General features: G+C 47.2%; 1 protein-coding gene across 3 annotated transcripts in view; it reads left to right on the top strand.

Annotated features, from left to right (window-relative positions):
• The window catches only part of Spg7 (SPG7 matrix AAA peptidase subunit, paraplegin), a 39,034-nt gene extending 20,570 nt beyond the window's left edge, over positions 1 to 18,464 (top strand). For all 3 annotated transcript variants that reach the window (XM_041650672.1, XM_041650671.1, XM_041650673.1), the window contains 8 exons: positions 5,161 to 5,285; positions 6,912 to 7,014; positions 8,713 to 8,823; positions 11,129 to 11,244; positions 13,075 to 13,231; positions 14,338 to 14,504; positions 15,002 to 15,079; positions 18,096 to 18,464. In XM_041650672.1, coding sequence (XP_041506606.1) covers positions 5,161 to 5,285; positions 6,912 to 7,014; positions 8,713 to 8,823; positions 11,129 to 11,244; positions 13,075 to 13,231; positions 14,338 to 14,504; positions 15,002 to 15,079; positions 18,096 to 18,260 — 1,022 coding nt within the window. In that variant the 3' untranslated portion in view covers positions 18,261 to 18,464. The remainder of the gene's footprint in view (positions 1 to 5,160; positions 5,286 to 6,911; positions 7,015 to 8,712; positions 8,824 to 11,128; positions 11,245 to 13,074; positions 13,232 to 14,337; positions 14,505 to 15,001; positions 15,080 to 18,095) is intronic.
• Positions 18,465 to 20,302: the final 1,838 nt, after the last annotated feature.

Genomic DNA, 20,302 nt, shown 5'->3' with positions numbered 1-20,302 from the left:
ATGCCTATGTTGCACTCCTCACACACAGAGGCATGTGAGAGTTCAACTCCTAGCTGTTGTGATGTCAGAGGGACTGGTGCACCCTGGAGGTTATTTCATGAACTGTAAAGTTGCTACAGCTTTAAAAATCAAAGGATAGGCTGGTACTGACGGTGCACACCTTTAATCCTAGAGGCAGAGGAAGGCAGATCTTTGTGAGTTCAAGGCCAGTTCTAGCATAGCTAGGGCAACACAGAGAAACCCTGTCTTGAAAAAAACTTTAAAAAAAAAAACCTAAAAAAAAAAAAAATCAAAGGCTACTTCAGGCAGTGGTGGTGCACAACTTTAATCCCAGCACTTAGGAGTCAGAGGCAGGCACATCTCTGCGAGTTTGAGGCCAGCCTGGTCTACAGAGCAAGTTCTAGGACATCTAGGACTACTTAGAGAAACCCTGGCTCAGAAAAACCTAAATCAATCAGTCCATCAATGGATAGTTTTTTTTTTTTGTTTTTTTTTTTTCATTTTTTTTTTTGTTTTTTTTTTTGGGTTTTTCGAGACAGGGTTTCTCTGTGGTTTTGGAGCCTGTTCTGGAACTAGCTCTTGTAGACCAGGCTGGTCTCGAACTCACAGAGAGATCAGTGGATAGTTCTAACACTGAAGAGAACAGGCATTGTGTTGTTGAGATGGTGTGAGAATGGCTGCAAACAGAGCTGCCTTTCCTGGCCCTTTTGTTGTCCAGTTGTCTGTCCGCATATTAGTTCAGAGCCCATGGCAGGAGCAACACCTACCCCAGCAGCTGCTTTGCGCTGACAGCAAGTGCTCAGGGTCCAGTTCCCAGAGCACCAACTGCCTTGGGAGGTGTGGCTGGAAGACTGCTAGAGACTCCGGATTCTTTCAGACCAGGCCTTGGACCTGACATGATGGTCTGTCTTTCTTGTCTCAGCTATGGCTCTACGATTTATAAAGTGAGGTTGAACACATATCCCTCATCCTTCTGAACTTTGACCAGGCATCCTTAATCATTGAAGGAGACTCCAATAAACCATTCATTCTCCTGTGGGTGTCTTGCCCCCTCAAAGATATATTTTACTTAAAGGGGGCCTTAAATGGATTCCATAACCTTACTATTGAACTAGAAAAGAAAATCTGTTAACCAGTGTGTTACCTCACACAGCTTGACGACAGAGGCTATCTTTTTCAAGAGATCTGAGTCTACTAGAAAGCATGACATTTTTCTGAGCTGAATTTCTCTGAACGACCATAAAAATAGCTGTTTGTCCCCCAGGGTTGGCTGAGGAACTGGTTGCTTGTCAGCTTGGCCCAGCACTAACAAGTCTCTCTGTGTCCTCACAGCTGTGTACGCTGGCTCCTTCAGATGCTCTGAGACGAGTCTTTGTTGTCTCCTCAGGAAGAGCACTTTCTGTTCATTGACGTGCAGGGGAGCGAGTTGAGCGGATGTGGTGCTGGGTGTGGGAAAACTTCCCAGGGAATAAGAAATCCTAGTCACAGAGGCCTAAGCACAGGTGCTGTGGGCATTTCTGGGACTGTACAGCTACACAAGAGAGCCTGAGGCACGCGCCCCAGCCACCCACCTGGTGACCACACAGTCACTTGGCTGATGGTGTATTCTTAAGAAAAGGACTTTTTGGAGGGGGGCGCTTTTGAGACAGGGTTTCTCTGTGTAAAAATCCTGGCTATCCTGGAACTCTCCCCGTAGACCAGGCTGGCCTCGAACTCACAGACATCTGCCTGCCTCTGCCTCTCCAGTGCAGGGATTAAAGGCGTGCGTCACCACCACTGCCCAGAGCAAGAACTTTTTAACGTGGGTGGTATATGTTGTACAAGTTTTTGTTTGGGGAATGCTAATTCCACATAGGAGTCATTTTAAAATCCTAACAGGGCCAACCATGGTGGTTCACACTCTTAATTCCAGTACTTGGGAGGCAGAGGCAGGTGGATTTCTGTGAGTTTAAGGCAAGCCTGGTTGTGGCAAGTTTCAGGCTAGCCAGAACTGCATAGTTTCTCTGGACACCCGCATCCCCAGACCAAAAGTTAGAAGTGAACACTTGAGTGAGAGAGTCTGCGCTGTCTGGGGATTGGCTGCTATGTTGGTGCTGTGTGGTAATAAATACCTGTTACTCTATGCTGATGTTGTCAGGGTATGGCCAACTTCTCTTATTTATTTATTTATTTATTTATTTTTTATTTATTTTCGAGATAGGTTGCTCAGTATGAGCATGTCCTGGAACTAGCACTTGTAGACCAGCAGTCTGGCCTTGAACTCACAGAGATGTGCCTATCTCTGCCTCCCAATTGCTGGGATTAAAGGCGTGCGCCACCACAGCCTGGTTCCACTCCTCACAACTCTGTTGTGTAATCAACCAGCTATGCAGCTTGCATAGCTGCGCTTCTTCTGTTCCCCATTCTTCTCCCACACAGAGCCTCTCCCTGGCCTAGCTGGTTTGAGAGCCTTAGGGGATTCTTCCATCTACAATACCCATAGGAGTGATAGGATTATAGAAGCCTGTGCTATGCTTCTGGATTTTGCATGACTTCTGAGAATTCAGACTCAAGTCCTCATACTACATAGCAAATGTTTTTGGTTTTTGTTGCTGTTTTTTTTTTCCCTAAATGAGCCATCTTTCTAGTCCTGTTGTAGTTTTTTGTTTTGTTTTTATTAGTTTGTTTTTAGGGCTGCAGGGGAGGGGCAAAGTCTTTCTGTGCAGCCCTAGCTGGCCTGGATCTCATAGAGATTCATTTGCCTCTACCTCCAATTAAAGGCGTTGTCATCATGCTCTGCTTCTTTGTTTGTTGGTTTGTTTTTGTTCGTTAGTTTTAAGATTTATTTATTCATGTGCTGGGTAGTAGTGTTGCACACCTTTATTCCAGCACTCAGGAGGCAGACACAGATGGATCTCTGTGAGTTCGAGGCCAGCCTGGTCTACAGAGCCAATTGCAGGACAGGCTTCAAGGCTACAGAGAAACCCAATCTTGAAAAACCAAAAAATAAGTTATTTTAAAAAAAAATATTTATTAATTATGTATACAGTGTTATATCCTTGTATGCCTGCGGGCCAGAAGAGGGCACCAGTTCACGTGAGCCACCATGTGGTTACTGAGAATTGAACTCAGGACCTCTGGAAAACAGCCAGTGCTCTTAACTGCTGAGCCATCTCTCTGGTCCCTTGTGGTCTAGGCTGGCTTTGAGCCCCCTGTGTAATTCAGGATGACTTTGAAGTTCTGGTCCTCTTATCGCTCTCTAAAGTGATGGGGATGCAGATATGTGCCATCTACCTGGCTCCTTAATTTAGTTTTTATTTTGGGATAAACTCTCACTAGTTGCCCAAGATGGCCTTGAACTTGGCTATCCTGTCTCAGGCTTCCAAATAGCTGGGTACAGGCCTGGCACACTTTTATATATAACCTGAATAATTTCAGAATTCCAGGGCACCTGGGCAGAGGCAGTCAAGAAGCATGGGCATGCTGGGTGTGATGAAGCACACCCGTAATCCCAGTACTTAGGATGCAAAGACAGGCAGATCACTCTGAGTTGAAGGCCAGTTTCATCTATACAGCAAGTTTCCAGCCAGCCAGGGCTACCAAGATTGATCGTCTCATCGGAACAAGCAAAAGCAGCCTGAGCATGGCACCAGGAGGTCTCTGGTCTCTCCCTTAGCGGCCACATCTCAGCCTTGTGCTCTCTGTGCCATTGTCACTCTACCAAGTGCTCAGGTATCCAGAGGAGCCTTGTGGCTGTGACAGAAGGCAGTGTCTGTGGTGCTTCTTTGAGTCGGAACTCATTTTTAAAAATCAGCATTGTTTTTAGGCATCTGCTTAGCTTTGGCAAGGTGACCTTCTGCCCTGCTCTGTCCTTGAAGGCTCAGTGGATTATTGTCACTGTTATGGCTTGTCCGATTTAAAGTGTGAAAAGGAGGAAATGACCTTACTTCTTCCTCCTTCCTTCCTTCTTACCTCCCTCCCTTCTTCCCCCTCCCTTCTTTTCTCCCTTCCTTCCTTCCTTCCTTCCTTCCCTCCTTCCCTCCTTACCTCCTTCCCTCCCTCCTCTTCCTCCCTCCCTCCCTCCCTCCCTCCCTCCTTCCGAGAGTCTCATGCATCCTAGGCTGGTCTTGAACTCAGTATGTGGCTGAGGATTACCTTGAACTTCAGATCATTCTGCCTCCAGAGTGCTAGTTTTATAGGTAATGGCTACCACACCTGGTCTATGTGGTGCTGAGGATTGAACCCAGGACTTCTTCATAGTCGGCAAGCTCTCTAGCAACTGACCGCATTCTCTGCCCCTCCCCAGCTTCTTTAGAAAGAAGGTTTTTAAGGAGTTTTGTTGTTGCTGTTTGTTTTGGGAAGGTGGTGTCTATGTCTTTGCTCTCCTGGAGCTCCCTTGTAGACCAGGCTGACCTAAAACTCAGAGATCTGCCTGCCTCTGCCTCCCAGATGCTGGGAGTAAAGGTGTGTGCACCACCATATCTGCCTATAAACCTTGTTGTGTAGCTGATTTTTCCCCAGTCAGATCTAGTCAAGGATCTGGGAAGGTTTCTGAGCTACTTTTTAAAAAACTGTAGGTGTATAAATATTTTATATGTGTTTGTAAATATGTGTACTGCATGTGTGCCTCGTGCCCGTGGACGTCAAAAGAAAGCAAGCAGACCTCCTGGAAGTAGACTAACAGATGGCTGTGAGCCACCTGATGTGAATCCTCTGCAAGAGTGGCCCTGGTTTTAACCACTGAATCCTCTCTCCAGCCCTGCTTCTAATATCCTGGACAAAAACCCTCATGCCTAAACCCAAGTGTTAAAGTATTTAGGCACCGCACAGGAAGGGTGGTGGCAGCTCAGCAAGAACTGTGGCTCCCGGGGTGAGAATGTACTAGTCCCTTGCAGGGATGCTGCCTGCATCTCCAGGGGTCTTTGGGGAGTTCTGCCTCCACATATGGCCAAGGGAAAGTGCTGTTGTTGAAGAACAAGCAGCTTCACACTTTTGGCATGACTTTGATTGAAAGCCATTGGGAAGGTGTCCCCACCTCATCATCTTTTTAGGAAGGAATCTGGTGGCCTTTTTGTCCCTGGACCTTTAGTTTTCCCTGCTATGGTGAAGGGGTAGGGGAAAAGCCATTTTGTTGAAATCCCCCACTCCAAAGGCCACTCACTGTCTGCTCTGTTCTCCCAGGAATGGGCACTACAGACCATGTCATCGTCCTGGCATCCACGAATCGAGCTGATGTTTTGGACAATGCTCTGATGAGGCCTGGGCGACTTGATAGGCATGTCTTCATTGATCTTCCCACTCTGCAGGTCAGAACTGCTGAGAAGGAGGGGCAGCTAGCTTTGCATAGCACAGTTCTTGTGGCCTGGGCACAGCCTTCCTTGGGAAGCTCTAGTTTTGTAGTTGTCATTGCTCTTTCTATGGGGCTTAGGCTTGGTGTGACATTACTATGGCCACTGGGGCCCAAGTATGTGGCCCTGGCTCCTCTAGGAACCATAAAAATACCCAATGTTCTTTTTTTTTTTTTTTTTTTTTTTGTGTGTGTGTGTGTGAAATTTCTTTTTTTTTAAATTTATTTATTTATTAAAGATTTCTGTCTCTTCCCAGCCACCGCCTCCCATTTCCCTCCCCCTCCCCTAATTAAGTCCCCCCCCCTCAGCCCGAAAAGCAATCAGGGTTCCCTGTCCTGTGGGAAGTCCAGGGAACCCCCCACCTCCATCCAGGTCTAGTAAGTTGAGCATCCAAACTGCCTAGGCTCCCACAAAGCCAGTACGTGCAGTAGGATTAGAAACCCATTGCCATTGTTCTTGAGTTCTCAGTAGTCCCCAATGTTCTTTTGTAGTTGTTTTGGTTTGGTTTTTGTGAAAGAGTCTTGCTATGTCTCCCATGCTGACCTTGAACTTGTGATGATCCTCCAGCCCTCCAGCTTCAACTTCTTCTTTTTTTTTTTTTTTTTGATTTTTCAAGACTGGGTTTCTCTGTAGGTTTGGAGCCTGTCCTGGAACTAGCTCTTGTAGACCAGGCTGGCCTCGAGCTCACAGCGATTCTCCTGCGTCTGCCTCCCGAGTGCTAGGATTAAAGGCGTGTGCCACCACCACTGGCATCAGCTTCAACTTCTTGAATGCTGGGCTCACAGGCCTAAAGATGGGACTTGCTCAGTGTTTACTCATTGCTCTCTCCTAGTTCCACAGTGAGCGTAAGTTTCCCCAGTGTGTCCTGTCTTCATCCCTACGAATATGGAGTGGACTGCACTGGCCTAGGTTGAGGTGGTTTTTTGTTTTTTTGTTTTTTCTTTTTTGAGACAGGGTTTCTCTCTGTTGCCCTGGCTATCCTGGAATGCTCTCTGCAGACCAGTCTGGCCTCAAACTCAGAGATTCATTTGCCTCCCAAGTGCTAGGACTAAAGGTGCAAGCCACCACTGTCTGGCTTAGGTTGAGTTTTATAGTAAATTCTCTCAAGTCAAAATGAAGGCATTTCTCCTTTCCATCTTGAATTCTATAAGGTCGTGGGATTTTCCATCCCTCCCTCTTAGATTTATTTATTTGTGCATTTTTATGTATATGAATTTGTCTGCATGAATGCATGTGCACCATGTGTGTGCCTAGTGCCAGAGGAGGTCAGAGGAGTATCAGATCCCTTGGGTCCCTAGGAACTAAAGTTTCAGATGGTTGTGAACCATCATGTGGCTACTAGGAACCCAACCCAGGTCCTCTAAAAGAGCAACAAGTGTTCCTAACCTCTGAGTCATTTTCTTCAGCTTCTCATCATCTTGCCTCTCTAAATTGGTTTCCAAAACCACGGGTATGACTGGGAATGTCAGTCATGCAGAAGCCAGTGTCCTATGACGCCACCAGTTTCATTCATGGAGCTCATGGGAGAAGGGTTCGTCTTGTTAGCAAGTGTGATGATTTAGCCATGTCCCCCATCTGTGACAGGAGCGGCGGGAGATTTTCGAGCAGCACCTGAAAGGCCTGAAGTTGACCCAGCCCAGCAGTTTCTACTCCCAGCGACTGGCAGAGCTGACGCCAGGATTCAGTGGTACGACCTTGACCCCAGTATACCCGGTCGTAATGGAGCATCCACCTCCCAGTGCAAGTGCCGTCCCTGTTCTGAGTTCAGGCCTGGGTGAGATCAAGTGTGAATTTATGCACCAAAGGGACAGAACAGTGGGCTGTCTTCCTCCCAGATGGTGGAAGCAACAGCAGAAGTGTTGTGTTGCTCACCCGACTTCACAGGCAGCCCTGTGGTGTCTCCACTACAGTAGCAGGCAGTCAGCATTGTGATGGCCCCAGAGCTTCTGTAGCCAAGGACTGCGAGGCAGTCTGCCTGTGTCTCCTGTGTCGCCTCTACATAGAGAACACCTTCTAGTTTAGACTGTCCCACTAGGCCTCCTCCACACAGTCCCCATGGGATTTCCAATGAAGTAAAAATCACAACTTGGTGCCTGTAGTGGTGGCACACACCTTTAATCCCAGCTCTCAGGAGGCAGAGGCAGGCGGATCTCTGTGAGTTTGAGGACAGCCAGGGCTACACAGAAAAACTCTGTCTCAAAAAGAGAGAGAGAGAAGGAAAGAAATCACAGTTAGGTTTCCTTCCTGTATAACTCCCATTTTAAAGGTACATTTAAAATTACCCTTAAAGCCAGGCTGCTGGCTTATGCCTATAATTGTTACTTTTCAGAATTTTTAATTTATTTTTATTTCATATTCATTAGCATCTACACCTATAACCTTAAGCACTTAGGAGGCTGAGACATAAAAACTGCTGTGAGGTTTTTTGTTTTTTTTTTTTTTTATTTTCGAGACAGGGTTTCTCCGTAGCTTTTGGTTCCTGTCATAGAATTAGCTCTTGTAGACCAGGCTGGCCTCAAACTCACAGAGATCCGCCTGCCTCTGCCTCCCGAGTGCTGGGATTAAAGGTGTGCGCCACCACCGCCCCACAACTGCTGTGAGTTTAAGGACAGGCTAGGCTATAGCATGAGATCCTGTCTCTAAAAATAAAAACAAAATTTCTCTTAGACTACTTTCTTTTTTTTTTTTTTGATTATGCTTCAGTGTTTTAATAGAATTTGTACACATGAGAGCCCTTCATTCTTATTCTTTTGTACACATAAGAAATGTCAGGTGCCATAAAACAGCCCAGAAGCAGACAGGAATCTGGAGTAGCATGACATTGCAGTGCTGACATTGCAGTGCTGCCTGCTCTCCTCCCTCCCTCCCTCCCTCCCTCCCTCCCTCCCTCCTGCCACAGTTCACCACTGCTGGCATTTATTTTCTTTCTCTTCCCTCCCTTTTCCTATTCTTCTCCCTTCCTCCCTTCCTTTTTGTTCCTTTCTCTGTTGTGTTGCAATAGAGTTCCATTAGGTAGACTATGCTTGCTTAGAACTTGTAGTCTCTTGCCTCAGCCTCCCCAGTAATAGAATCATAGACCTATGCCCCCACTTCTGGCTTTTTCCATTTTTGTTTTTCTTCATTAAAAGCTGAGTCTCCAGCCGGGCGGTGGTGGCACACGCCTTTAATCCCAGCACTCAGGAGGCAGAGGCAGAAGGATCTTTGTGAGTTCGAGACCAGCCTGGTCTACAAGAGCTAGTTCCAGGACAGGCTCCAAAACCACAGAGAAACCCTGTCTCGAAAAAAACCAAAAAAAAAAAAAAAAAAAAGCTGAGTCTCCCTGCTTTCTTCTGACAGGGAAGAGCCAGCCCCACCCCCCATCCCTGCCTGTGTTTTGTGTTGACAGGCGCCGACATCGCCAACATCTGCAATGAGGCTGCCCTGCATGCTGCACGGGAGGGACACACATCTGTCCACACGTTCAACTTTGAATATGCGGTGGAGCGTGTCATTGCCGGTATGAAGACACACCTCTTGTTAAGGCTTGCTAGGGCCAACACTTTCAAACAACCAGTTAGAAGTTGTCTGTGCCAGACAAGATGGAGGTTGGGTAGGTGGAAGTAGGCCCAGGTTCTGTCATTGCCATTGCATCAGTAGCAAGGAATTGTTACTTTTCCTCCATTTCAGATATTGTAAATTTATCTAAGAACAGACCTACTCCTCAAGCAAATATAAAATCATCTTCAAGTCCAATATGCTGGCACACATATTTGTAATACCAATACTTGGGAGATCGAAGATCATGAGTTCAATATCACCGAAGTCTACATCTAAGCCAGCCTGTACTACATGAGATACTATCTCAGAAAACTGGGGGGATGGGAGGGCAACGCCAGGCATAATGACACACACCTTTAATCTAAGCATTCAAGAGGCAGAGGCAGGAAGATCTCTGAGTTTGAGGCCAGTTTGGTCTACAACTTGGTGAGTTCCACAAAAGCCAGAGTTATGTAGAGAGACCATATCTCAAAAAAAAAAAAAAAAAAAAAACCTCCAAAAATAAGTTCCCAGTACTGTGGCATTGATTGTCGTAGGTACCATGAAGTGACTGAGGGCCCACCTCAGACCAGGTGAGGCACAGCCAGCCAAGTATGGTGTAGGGTAGAGGCTGCTGACCCCAAAGGCCACCTGCAGGGTCTGTGGTAGAGGGATAAACCTGCCACTGACTCTCATTTTTCTGAAACTAATGACTAGTGATTAACAAGATAGGAGCCTCATTTTCCATCAAGAGGATGGGGTGATATTTGTTTAGTTTTGGTTGGTGTATGTTTTCTTTGAGATGGGATCTCATCATAGAGCTTTGGCTGGCCTTAAAATCACAGAGATCTGACTGCCTCAGCCTCCCAAGTGCTAGAATTAGAAGCATGAATCATAATGTCCAGTGAACAAGGTTGCTTTGCAATGGTGCTTAACCAAAAGCTTCTTCTTTTTTTTTTTTTTTAATCTTTTTGAGATAGGGTCTCTATGTAGTCCTGGGGCTCTCTAGATGGATAGGATGGCCTTGAACTCAGATCCTTCTGGCTCTGACTCCCGAATGCTGGAATCAAAGGTGTGCACCACCGTGCCTAGTTCATTTTGGCATCTTTTTTTTTTTTTTTTTTTTTGGCTTTTTCGAGACAGGGTTTCTCTGTAGCTTTGGAGCCTGTCCTGGAACTCCCTTTGTAGACCAGGCTGGCCTTGAACTCACAGAGATCCTCCTGCCTCTGCCTCCCGAGTGCTGGGATTATAGGCGTGCGCCATCACCGCCCGGCTGACCATGGCAATTCTTATAAAAGAAAACATTTAATTGAGGGGGCAGCTTACAGTTCAGAGGTTCAGTCCATTATCATCATGGTGGGTAGCATGGATGTGTATAGGCAGCCAGGATGCTGGCTACATCTTGACCAGAAGGCAGTAGGAAGTGGACTGTCACTCTCAGCAGGATCTTGAGCGTCTATGAGACCTCAAAGCCCACCTTAGCAATGACACACTTCCTCCAACAAGACACCTACTCTAAGTAGGCCACATCTCCTAATAGTACAATTCCCTTTGGGGGCCATTTTCTTTTCAAACCTAAACACTAACTCCATGTCAGGTGTGGTGGCACCTGATGGCCTGGGCAACATAGTGAGACCCTGTCTCAAAAAGCAGCAACAGCAAAAAGATACACAGAATGGGAACTTAATATTTGAAAAATTTGGTATGGTAAATGACCAGAAGCTAAGCAGGGAAGGTTAAGTAGACATGCCTCTGAGGTGTGAGGCCCTCATCTCATGGAGGGAAGAATGGAAACAGAACACTGCGGCAGAGGCAGCTGCTGCTAGAATTCTGAAGGGGCCTTCCTCATCCTGTTAGTGACAAAGTCAGAAGTCACTCATGGCATAGGGAGGGACGCACTGAAGATGAAGACTATCCTATTTCCTAACGAACTGCTTTGATAGCCTTGGGTGGTGGCACACACCTTTAATCCTAGCACTCGGAAAGCAAAGGCAGGTGTATTTTTGAGCTTGAGGCCAGTCTGGTTTACAGATCAAGTTTTAGGACAGCCAGCGCTACACAGAGAAACCCTGTCTCCAAAATCCAAAACAAGAAAAGAAAGAACTGTTTTGATGGTTCCCAAGAAACACTCCACTCCACCTCTTCCCAGGGTTCCCTGGAGTCTGGCTGTCAAGAGGGATGTCTGTGTGAAATGTCGGCAGAGCTACAGAAGTGCCAAGCAAGAAGACAGTGCCCAGAAGGTACCCAGCATATTGTTCCTGAACTTGATTCTTGTCTTCTTTCAGGAACTGCTAAAAAGAGTAAGATCCTTTCCAAGGAGGAGCAGAGAGTGGTTGCCTTTCATGAGTCTGGCCATGCCTTGGTTGGTTGGCTGCTCGAGCACACAGAAGCTGTAATGAAGGTGGGTTGTGATGAAGCGGTGGTGGGTGATCTGAACTCCACAGTTGACCCATCTGCTCTGGGAAACACCACGTGTGTTTCTGTTATGTGAAAGAAATTTTATCACCAATTTGGCACGACTCTGGCTGTAGCCCTAGCAGGAACTAGGAGGGAGAGGCTGGAGTGGGTCCTAAACCTTAGCTACCAGGCATGAGGGGAAAGTTTCCTAGGTCCAAGTCCTCTGTCTCTGACCATTTGAGCCTCATGGCAGAGAGCTGAACTTGTTTCTGCTCAGAACGGCAAATGTTTCTTTGAGATAGTTTCCAGAAATCATGTAGACTATGCATAGAGACCCTTGAGGAATCCAGGGGTATGGGACAAGAGATGTGGCATCCGGCTTACCCTCTAGGGAGGCCTGGGTAGCTCTGACAAATAGCAAGGAATCCATAGGGGCTGGTGACCCCACTGTTCCCACCCCAGCAGTTCAGGATGAGACAGTGCAGCAGACAGCAGACTGCCTGGATGTGCACACTTGCTCAGTTCCGCTGCCGTTTTCAGAGCTAACAGCATATTGTCTGCTCTCTTTGAAGTAGATTGGAGCAGTCCCTCTGTTCCTGGGATTGACAGGTTAATGCCTACCTGCTACCCCATGGCATATTTGGCTGACACTGATCTGGGGACCAGGCCCAGCTTGAGGCAGGCGGGCACTAATGAATTCGGTAGCAAAATAAATACTGTTTGAAAACACCAAACAAATGCCAAACTCAAAATTTCTTTTTGCTCTCAAAATTGTCACTTGATTTTTATGGCTGCAAGCATGGCTGTGTTCTGTGAAGGAACCTGTGGCTGTCACTGTGATCCTGATGGATCGTGACCACGGTTTGTTTTTAGTATAGACATTAAATCATCTTCTAAGAAAATTTCTTTTTTTTTTTTTAAATATTTATTTATTATGTATACAATATTCTGTCTGTGTGTATGCTTGCAGGCCAGAAGAGGGCACCAGACCTCATTACAGATGGCTGTGAGCCACCATGTGGTTGCTGGGAATTGAACTCAGGACCTTTGGAAGAGCAGGCAATGCTTTTAACCTCTGAGCCATCTCTCCAGCCCTTCTAAGAAAATTTCTTGCCAAACATTGGTGGTGCGCGCATTTAATCCCAGCACTCAGGTAGCAGAGGCAGGTGGATCTCTGTGAGTTTGAGGCCAGCCTGGTTTACAGAGTGAGTTCAGGACAGTCAGGGAAACGCAAAGAATCCCTGTCTCAAAAGACAAAAAAAAAAATTTTCTTTTTGCTGGATGGTGGCCTACCACACCTTTACAACCGGTCTCAACAAACAAAAAAACAAATTTTTTTTTTCTTTATATTATTTTATGTGTGGGTATTTTGGCTACATGTATGTCAGCATACCACATATGTGCTTAGTTCTCATGGAAGCAATTAGTGGCCATTGGATCCTCTTGAACCAGAGTTACAGGTGGTTGTGAACCACCGTGTGGGTGCTGGGAATCAACCTCACAAGGCAAGGGTAGGATGGCCTCCCTTCCTTGGGTACATCCCAGAGTTTCCCACGGATCAGTGCCGACTGGCATGTGAGGTGAAGTTTGCCCTTACACCTTGGGACTGCTTCTAAGAGACCTGTCATGTCGACTTGCTATGCACACAGTGCTACTGATGAACACACCACACAGAAACTCCTGTTTCCACGAGCTGCTTCTACAGCGTGGGGATTCTCTAAGAATGTGACATATAGAGTAGCCTGAGTGGCTACTTGGCGACCTGATGATGCTTTTAGGAGGCTCCTGTCTCCCTTTGAGCTCACTTGCTCCCTGCACTGTTGGTGTTCTGCAGGTCTCCATAGCACCTCGAACAAACGCTGCTCTGGGCTTCTCTCAGATGCTCCCTCGGGACCAGTACCTCTTCACCAAGGAACAGCTGTTTGAGCGGATGTGCATGGCGCTAGGTGGTCGCGCGGCTGAGGCCATCTCATTCAGCAGGGTGACCTCTGGTGAGGAGCCAGCCTTAGGGTTTGTCTTGGTCAAAGTCCTCTGTCTAATGCCTGCTTCCTTCTGCTCAGTGCCCTTGACGGTAGGACTGGTGGAAGATGTGTGCAGTGCAGATAGTCTGAGCCAGAGGAGATCTGAAACGAAGCAAAAGCCTTATTTTAAGATATTACTGTAACCCAGGCGATGGTGGCACCCGCCTTTAATCCTAGCACTCGGGTGGCAGAAGCAGGCAGATCTCTGTGAATTAGAGGCCAGCCTGATCTACATAGCAAGTTCCAGGACAGCTAGGGCTGTTACACAGAGAAACCCTGTCTTGGAAAAACAAACAAACAAAAAGATACTTATTTTAAAACTTTCCTATAGACTGTAAATACATTTGCTTGGTTAATCGCTGGTCATGGCTACATAGAACTGGATATTCGAGCATTCGCTAGATATCCAGAAAGGTAATGGGGGTCACAGGGACATTGTGCCTCAAAAGTGACAGGCTTCCCTAGTACAGACCTGGCCATACGCTTGAATGAGTCACTGATGTAAGGCAGGCCAGTGTCCTGAGTAGTTAAGTTCTTTCCTTTAAGAAGCAGTAATGAGGGGCTGGAGAGATGGCTCAGAGGTTAAGAGCACTGACTGTTCTTCCAAAGGTCCTGAGTTCAATTCCCAGCAACCACATGGTGGCTCACAACCATCTGTAATGGGGTCTGGTGCCCTCTTCTGCCTGCAGACATACATGGAAGGAATGCTGTATACATAATAAATAAATAAATATTTAAAAAAAAAAAAAAAGAAGCAGTAATGAGCCAGGAAAATGGCTCAGCAGGTAAAGGGGCTTGTGTCAAGTGTGCTGATTGGAGAGCAGTCTTAGAATCTATGTTGTGAAATAAGGGAACCAACTCTGGCAAGGTCTTCTGGCATTTGCCTGTGTGTGTGCACACATAAAAAAATGTAATTTAAAAACAAAAAGGAAGTACTGTGTCCCAGTTAGTGTCTTGCTATGGAAGTTGTAAGCACAGTGTTGTGGGAGTCTGGTGCTGCTTGGGCTGCGACAGCCTGAGGTCAGGTGCTCCTGTGCAGGTACGCTCTTCAGAATACCTCTCTCTCTGGATTCCAGGGGCCCAGGACGACTTGAAGAAGGTCACCCGCATTGCCTACTCCATGGTGAAACAGTTTGGGATGGCACCTAGCATTGGGCCTGTCTCCTTTCCTGAGGCACAAGAGGGCCTCATGGGCATTGGACGGCGTCCCTTCAGCCAGGGCCTCCAGCAGCTGATGGACCATGTGAGTGGGCACAGGCCTCACTGCCCATGGGTGTCTCCCCTGCAAGAGCCTGTTAGCGCCCTCAAATGAGCATGAGCACTGAAGCCGAATGTGGCTGGTTTTGTTCTGAACTCTGACCTGTTAAGTGTGTTCTTTTGGCTGAGGACCTAGATGGCTCCAAATAAAGCTAGATGTGGGACTGGGAAGAATGTCCAATGTAAGGATACCAAGTATGTAGAGCAGTGTATGATCCCTGTAGCCCGCAAGCTGGGCCAGCATGGCACCTGGGTCTGCTCAGGGCCAGTCGTGAGCAGCAGCTGTGGGTTGTCCAGTCGCTCTCTCGAGGGTGAGGGTGGCTGGTGGTTGTGAGGACAGAAGACAGTGCTGCTGTGTGTTGGGAAGGATGGGCCTGCTCCTGAGCCATGTTTTCTGCACCTTGGTGTTAGAGCTGGCTGTCAGTGAGTCTGTGGATGGTGCCCCACACCTCTCTCATGACAGACTCATCTCTTCCTTTACAGGAAGCCAAACTGCTGGTGGCTAAGGCCTACAGACACACTGAGAAGGTGCTGCTGGACAACCTGGACAAGCTGCAGGCGGTGAGGGCACATGGGCCAGGCATCCCCAAAGTGTCTCTGGAGCCTAGAAGTGAAGGGGACAGTGTGGTCAATACTGACACCCACTATTAGCTAGAATGTGTTTCCCCGTCTTCTCACCACAGTCTTGTCAAGCCAGTGCATTCAAAAGAGAGTTTCTTCTGTCCTCGTGCACAGGTTATGGAGCACGAGCAGTAATCAACATTGAATTGTAGGGGGTTTCCAGCACTTAAACTTTTTTTTTTTTTTTTGGTTTTTCGAGACAGGGTTTCTCTGTGGTTTTGGAGCCTGTCCTGGAACTAGCTCTTGTAGACCAGGCTGGCCTCGAACTCACAGAGATCCTCCTGCCTCTGCCTCCCGAGTGCTGGGATTAAAGGCGTGCGCCACCACCGCCCGGCTAAACTTTTTCTCCAGGGAAAAAAAATAGCTATTTTTCAATTTATTTTTAATTGTGTGTGTGTGTGTCTGTGTAGGTGTGTAAGTATCTGCACTTGAGTGCAAGTGACCACAGAGGCTAGAGGAAGGATCTGGAACTACAGGTGCTTGCGAGCCACCTGAGCAGAGTCTGGGAAAGGAGTTTGGCTCCTCTGCAAGAGTAGCATATGCTTTTCTTCTCCACCTTCTTCTTTTGTGGACTCTCTGTTTTTGAAACAGGGTCTCTATGTAGCCCTGGCTATCCTAACTTACTGTGTAGACCAGGCTGGCCTCAAACTCTCAGAGCTCTCCATGCCTCTGCCTCCCATGTGTTATAATTAAGGTATGTGCCACTATACACACCTAGTATATGCTCTTTACCACCAAGACATCTCTCCAGCCCTCCCTCAAATTTTTTCAAAGATCTTCTTTTCATTTTAGAATAGATTTAGATTGAGAAAAACTACACCTATATAGTACAGTGTTCCCTAGTCGTCATGTGTGTGCCCTGCAGTCACCATCTCCTCAGTACCGGGCATCCTCACCCCAAGTAGCCCAGCACTGACGTAAGAACTTAGCCTTAGTGGATGCACACTCCTCACCTTCCCAGCGGCCCGGATCCCACCGGACACGCAGTCACTACATCTTACACTCCTCCTTTCTGTGACAGTCTCTCAAACCTCTGTCCTAAGGACAGCACAGAACTGCGGGATATCCTGTGGGATTGTCTGGTATTGAGGTGTGGGCAGTCAATTTTGAAAGGGAAGAAGGCTCCAGAGGTGAAGGCACCGTGTCCCTAGGTTATGATGGCTTCTACCCAGAAGGCAGTGGAAGTGATAGCTCTTGGTGCCACATGAAGACAGACAAGAGTTGGTGTGGGTAGTTATTTCTAGCCTTTTGCTTCCTTGAAATGAGGCACCAGAGCCAAGCATTGTTGCTGCAGGCTTGTTGGTACAGGCCTGTCACCCCAGCTCTCTGGAGGCAGAAGCACGAGGATAGTTGAGTTCATGACCAGCGTAGCCTACAGAGTAACATCTTGCTTCCAAAAATTAAAAAAAGAAAATCTTAAAAAATAAAAAAGCCAGGCATAGTGGCACACACCTTTAATCCCAACACTCAGGAGCTCCGTAGAGGCAGGCAAATCTGAGTTCAAGTCCAACCTGGTCTACAAAGCAAGTTCCAGAACAGCCAGAGTTGTTACACCAAAAAACCCTATTTCAAAAAAAAAAAAAAGTTTCAGACCCTTAGAGTATTGGTCCTATGGTAGTGCAGTCTCTGCTGAAGTAACCTCTGATTAGTAAGAAACCAGTGTTACTGTACAGAAGTTCAGCTTACTGTACTGGAGGGGTAGGGGTTGGAAAGACCGCCAGTGGAGTACCCACTGACTGCAGAATGGAGCTGCCTCTATTTGAGCTGAACTACAGTGAATAGGTTTTAGTCTAGTGACAGATGAGAGTAAAGGGGAACTGTGCCTCTTCCAGTACAGCTGCAGACATCACCCCGGGGCCTAGATGTCTACAGGCCAGCATCACCAAAAACAAAAGGAAAATGCGGAAGAGTTTTCTTTTAAATATTGGGTGGTTTTTTAGATTTACTTGTTTAATATCTGTGCATGTACTTGAGTGTATATATGTGCACCACAAATGTGCAGGAACCCGTGAAGGTCAGAAGAGGTCATTGCTCCTTCGGAATTAGAGTTATAGGCATTGAAAGCTGCCATGTAGGTACTGGGAACCAAATCCAGGTCCTCTGTGTGAGCAGCAAGCACCACCTTTAGCCTTTGAGTTGGAAGAGTTTTGTTTTGTTTTTGTTGTTGAAATAGAGTCTCACTATGTAGCCCTAGCTGACCTGGAACTACGGAGACCTCAAACTCATAAACCTGCCTTTCCCTTTGGCTCTAGTGTGCTGGGATTAAAGAAGTGTTCCACCATACTCAGCGCTTGGGAAGAGTTTCTTAACCAGCAAAATGTAGCAGGATATGGCCACAGACACAGGACCTTTAGGATAAAAATATTTTCTGGGTCAGGCATAGTAGCATATGCTTGTAATCCTGACATTCAAGAACTTGAGACAAATATAGCAAGCTTGAAGTCAGCCTGAGTTTATATATATATTTCTGTCTGGAAATATAATAATGACGATGGTGAAGATGATGATGATGTTCATGTTCGACTGTATCCAGAGGAGCAGAAATCCCTCCCCAGTTGTGTCAGTCGGTGCCTAGCTCCACAAATTCCAAGCACGAGGCTCTGTATTTAGCTCCCCCGCCTGCCTCTCCCAGACACACATACCTTGTTTGGTGAAGGAAATTGCACTTGCCAGAAATAAGCAGAGGTTTTGAAAGGAAATAGAAAAATTAATGAGGCTGGCAGCTGACAGCTCACTTTTAGGGTAAAGACAGGGAGCAATTCTTTGCCTTAACTGCCTTTGCGTCTGTCTCTCTCTGGGAAGCCGACCTTTCGGAGGCACCCTGCTCACAGATTAGCCCTCCTGCTCTCCTAGGACACAGAGACAGTCTGTGGGATGGGTCTCATCTCTGACGTCTGCCCTCCAAGGCTCTTGCCTTTGTCCAGGGCACTGACACTGCCGTGCTTGTTCTTTCTAGCTGGCGAATGCCCTTCTGGAAAAGGAAGTGATAAACTATGAGGACATTGAGGCCCTCATTGGCCCACCACCCCACGGGCCAAAGAAAATGATCGCACCACAGAAATGGATTGATGCTGAAAAGGAGAAACAAGCCTTGGGGGAGGAGGAGGGTCCGGCTCCCTAGCCCCCACCTCCAAGGCCCAGCTCCACTTTCCTCGACTGCACCTGCAGTTAACTCGGAACTTGTCGGCCAGCTGCCATCAGCCTGAGAGTCTTCTCACCTGCAACTTAAATCTCAGCCTCTGTCAGCTCTCTCTGGTTTCTCATGAAGACTTCTGATATCTATTTATTGATTCAGGATTAGTAAATCGTTGGCAGAGACAACTGACCTTCCATGTGTATTGCTTTCCTTGCGGGGTGTGTGCATGTTTGAGTTGAGTTCCTGGGCTTCAGGTGCTGTCTCCATGTGTGGCTCTGTAGATCTGAAGGTGACCCACCAGTTGGACTGAATGATCCCGTTTGTGTCCTGGGTGCCTCTAGAATGCTAATAGGATCCAAGATGAAAGACCCTCTGAGCTGACTGTCCGCATCACAGTGCACACTCATTGGGTGTGGGGGTTGGGAACAGGCACTGGTGGAAGATGCAGATACTGCCACCTACTGCCCTGTGCACCAGCAAATGGAGTCTCTCCTGCCGGGTTCTTATGTAGAGTGGCTTAGCTTCCACCACCAAAATTGATACCTTTCCCATTTTGTGGTAGAGAATCGACATTTGAGCTGTGCAGCCACGAGTCTTGTTTCCCTTCATACCTTGAGCCCTTCAGTGGCAAGACAAGCCCTTTGTGTAGGATCTGAACTCAAACCATGTGGGGTGAGCCACAGGCGCTTGCTGGCTCATAGTTCCTGCCCGCGGCGCCTCCACCCTTCCTGTGCAGGGGCATTTGGAGCATGGGTTACAGTGACTTCCTGTCAGAGCAAATTGTTATTGCCCAGCACTCTGCACCTGAGGAAGCTGCTGAACGGTAGGAAGCAGTAGCAGGACCAGCAGCAGCATTTGGGGTGGCTCAAGGGGTTTGTAAGAAGATTTTAAGTTTGAGTTCTGATTCTTACCGAAGAGTGCATAATTAGGTTTCCTATTTCTCTAAGCAATGTCTTAAGCAGGCATGAGAACCTGAGTTCCATCACTGGACTCAGAGTCCTCTGACGAGTCCATGCCAGGGCACACAAATGCCCAGATCCATACTCACAAATAAGTATGCCAGGCTTGTACGTACTTGGAGGAAGATATGGGCAGATTTTGATGAATTTTGAGCCCAGTCTAGTAACCTACAGCGTTCATACCAACCAGAACTACATAATGATACCCTATCTCTAAAATAAAACGAATAATAGCCGGGCGGTGGTGGTGCACGCCTTTCATCCTAGTACTCAGGAGGCAGAGGCAGGTGGATCTCTGAGTTCGAGGACAACCTGGTCTACAAGAGCTAGTTCCAGGACAGGCTCCAAAGCTACAGAGAAACCCTGTCTTGAAAAACCAAAAAAAAAAAAAAAAAAAAGCAAATGTAAAAATTGTTATCCACTGAAACAGTCCCATCTACCTAGCTTTTTTTTTTTTTTTTTTTTGCGGTTTTTGAGACAAGGTTTCTGTGTAGCTTTGGAGCCTGTCCTGGAATTCTGTAGACCAGGCTGACCTTGAACTCACAGAGATCCACCTGCCTCTGCCTCCTCAGTGCTGGGATTAAAGGCTTAATTTATGACAAATGTTTTGCCTGAACATATATGTATGTGCCACGTGCAGTGCTTGGTACCCATGGATGTCAGAAGAGGCACCTGGTCCCCTGGGACTGCAGTTATGAAGAGTTGTGACTGCCATGTGGGTGCTGGGGAGTGCCCCTAACCAGTGAGCCATCTCTCCAGCCCTATATATTTTTTTTTATTTTTTAGACCAGGTCTGGGGAGTGTTTACTGGTTTTTTGTTTTGTTTTGTTTTGTTTTTTTGAGACAGGGTTTCTCTGTGTAGCCCTAGCTGTCCTGGAACTTGCTTGCTCTGCAGACCAGGCTGACCTGAACTCACAGAGATCTGCCTGCCTCTGCCTCTGCCTCCTGAGTTCTGGGATTAATTAAAATCAGGCGCCACCACAGCCTGGTGTGTTTACTGGTCTTGCAGAAGAACCCAGGATCTGATTCCCAGCATGAATATGGCAGCTCACAGCCGCCTATCTAACT

This window comes from Microtus oregoni, unplaced genomic scaffold (assembly GCF_018167655.1).
Source record: "Microtus oregoni isolate MIOR12 unplaced genomic scaffold, Mior012 000004F_ref0000308, whole genome shotgun sequence".
Classification (NCBI taxonomy): domain Eukaryota; kingdom Metazoa; phylum Chordata; class Mammalia; order Rodentia; family Cricetidae; genus Microtus; species Microtus oregoni.
The sequence above is the reverse complement of the archived record's forward strand: the minus strand, read 5'-3'. Positions and strand labels throughout refer to the sequence as shown.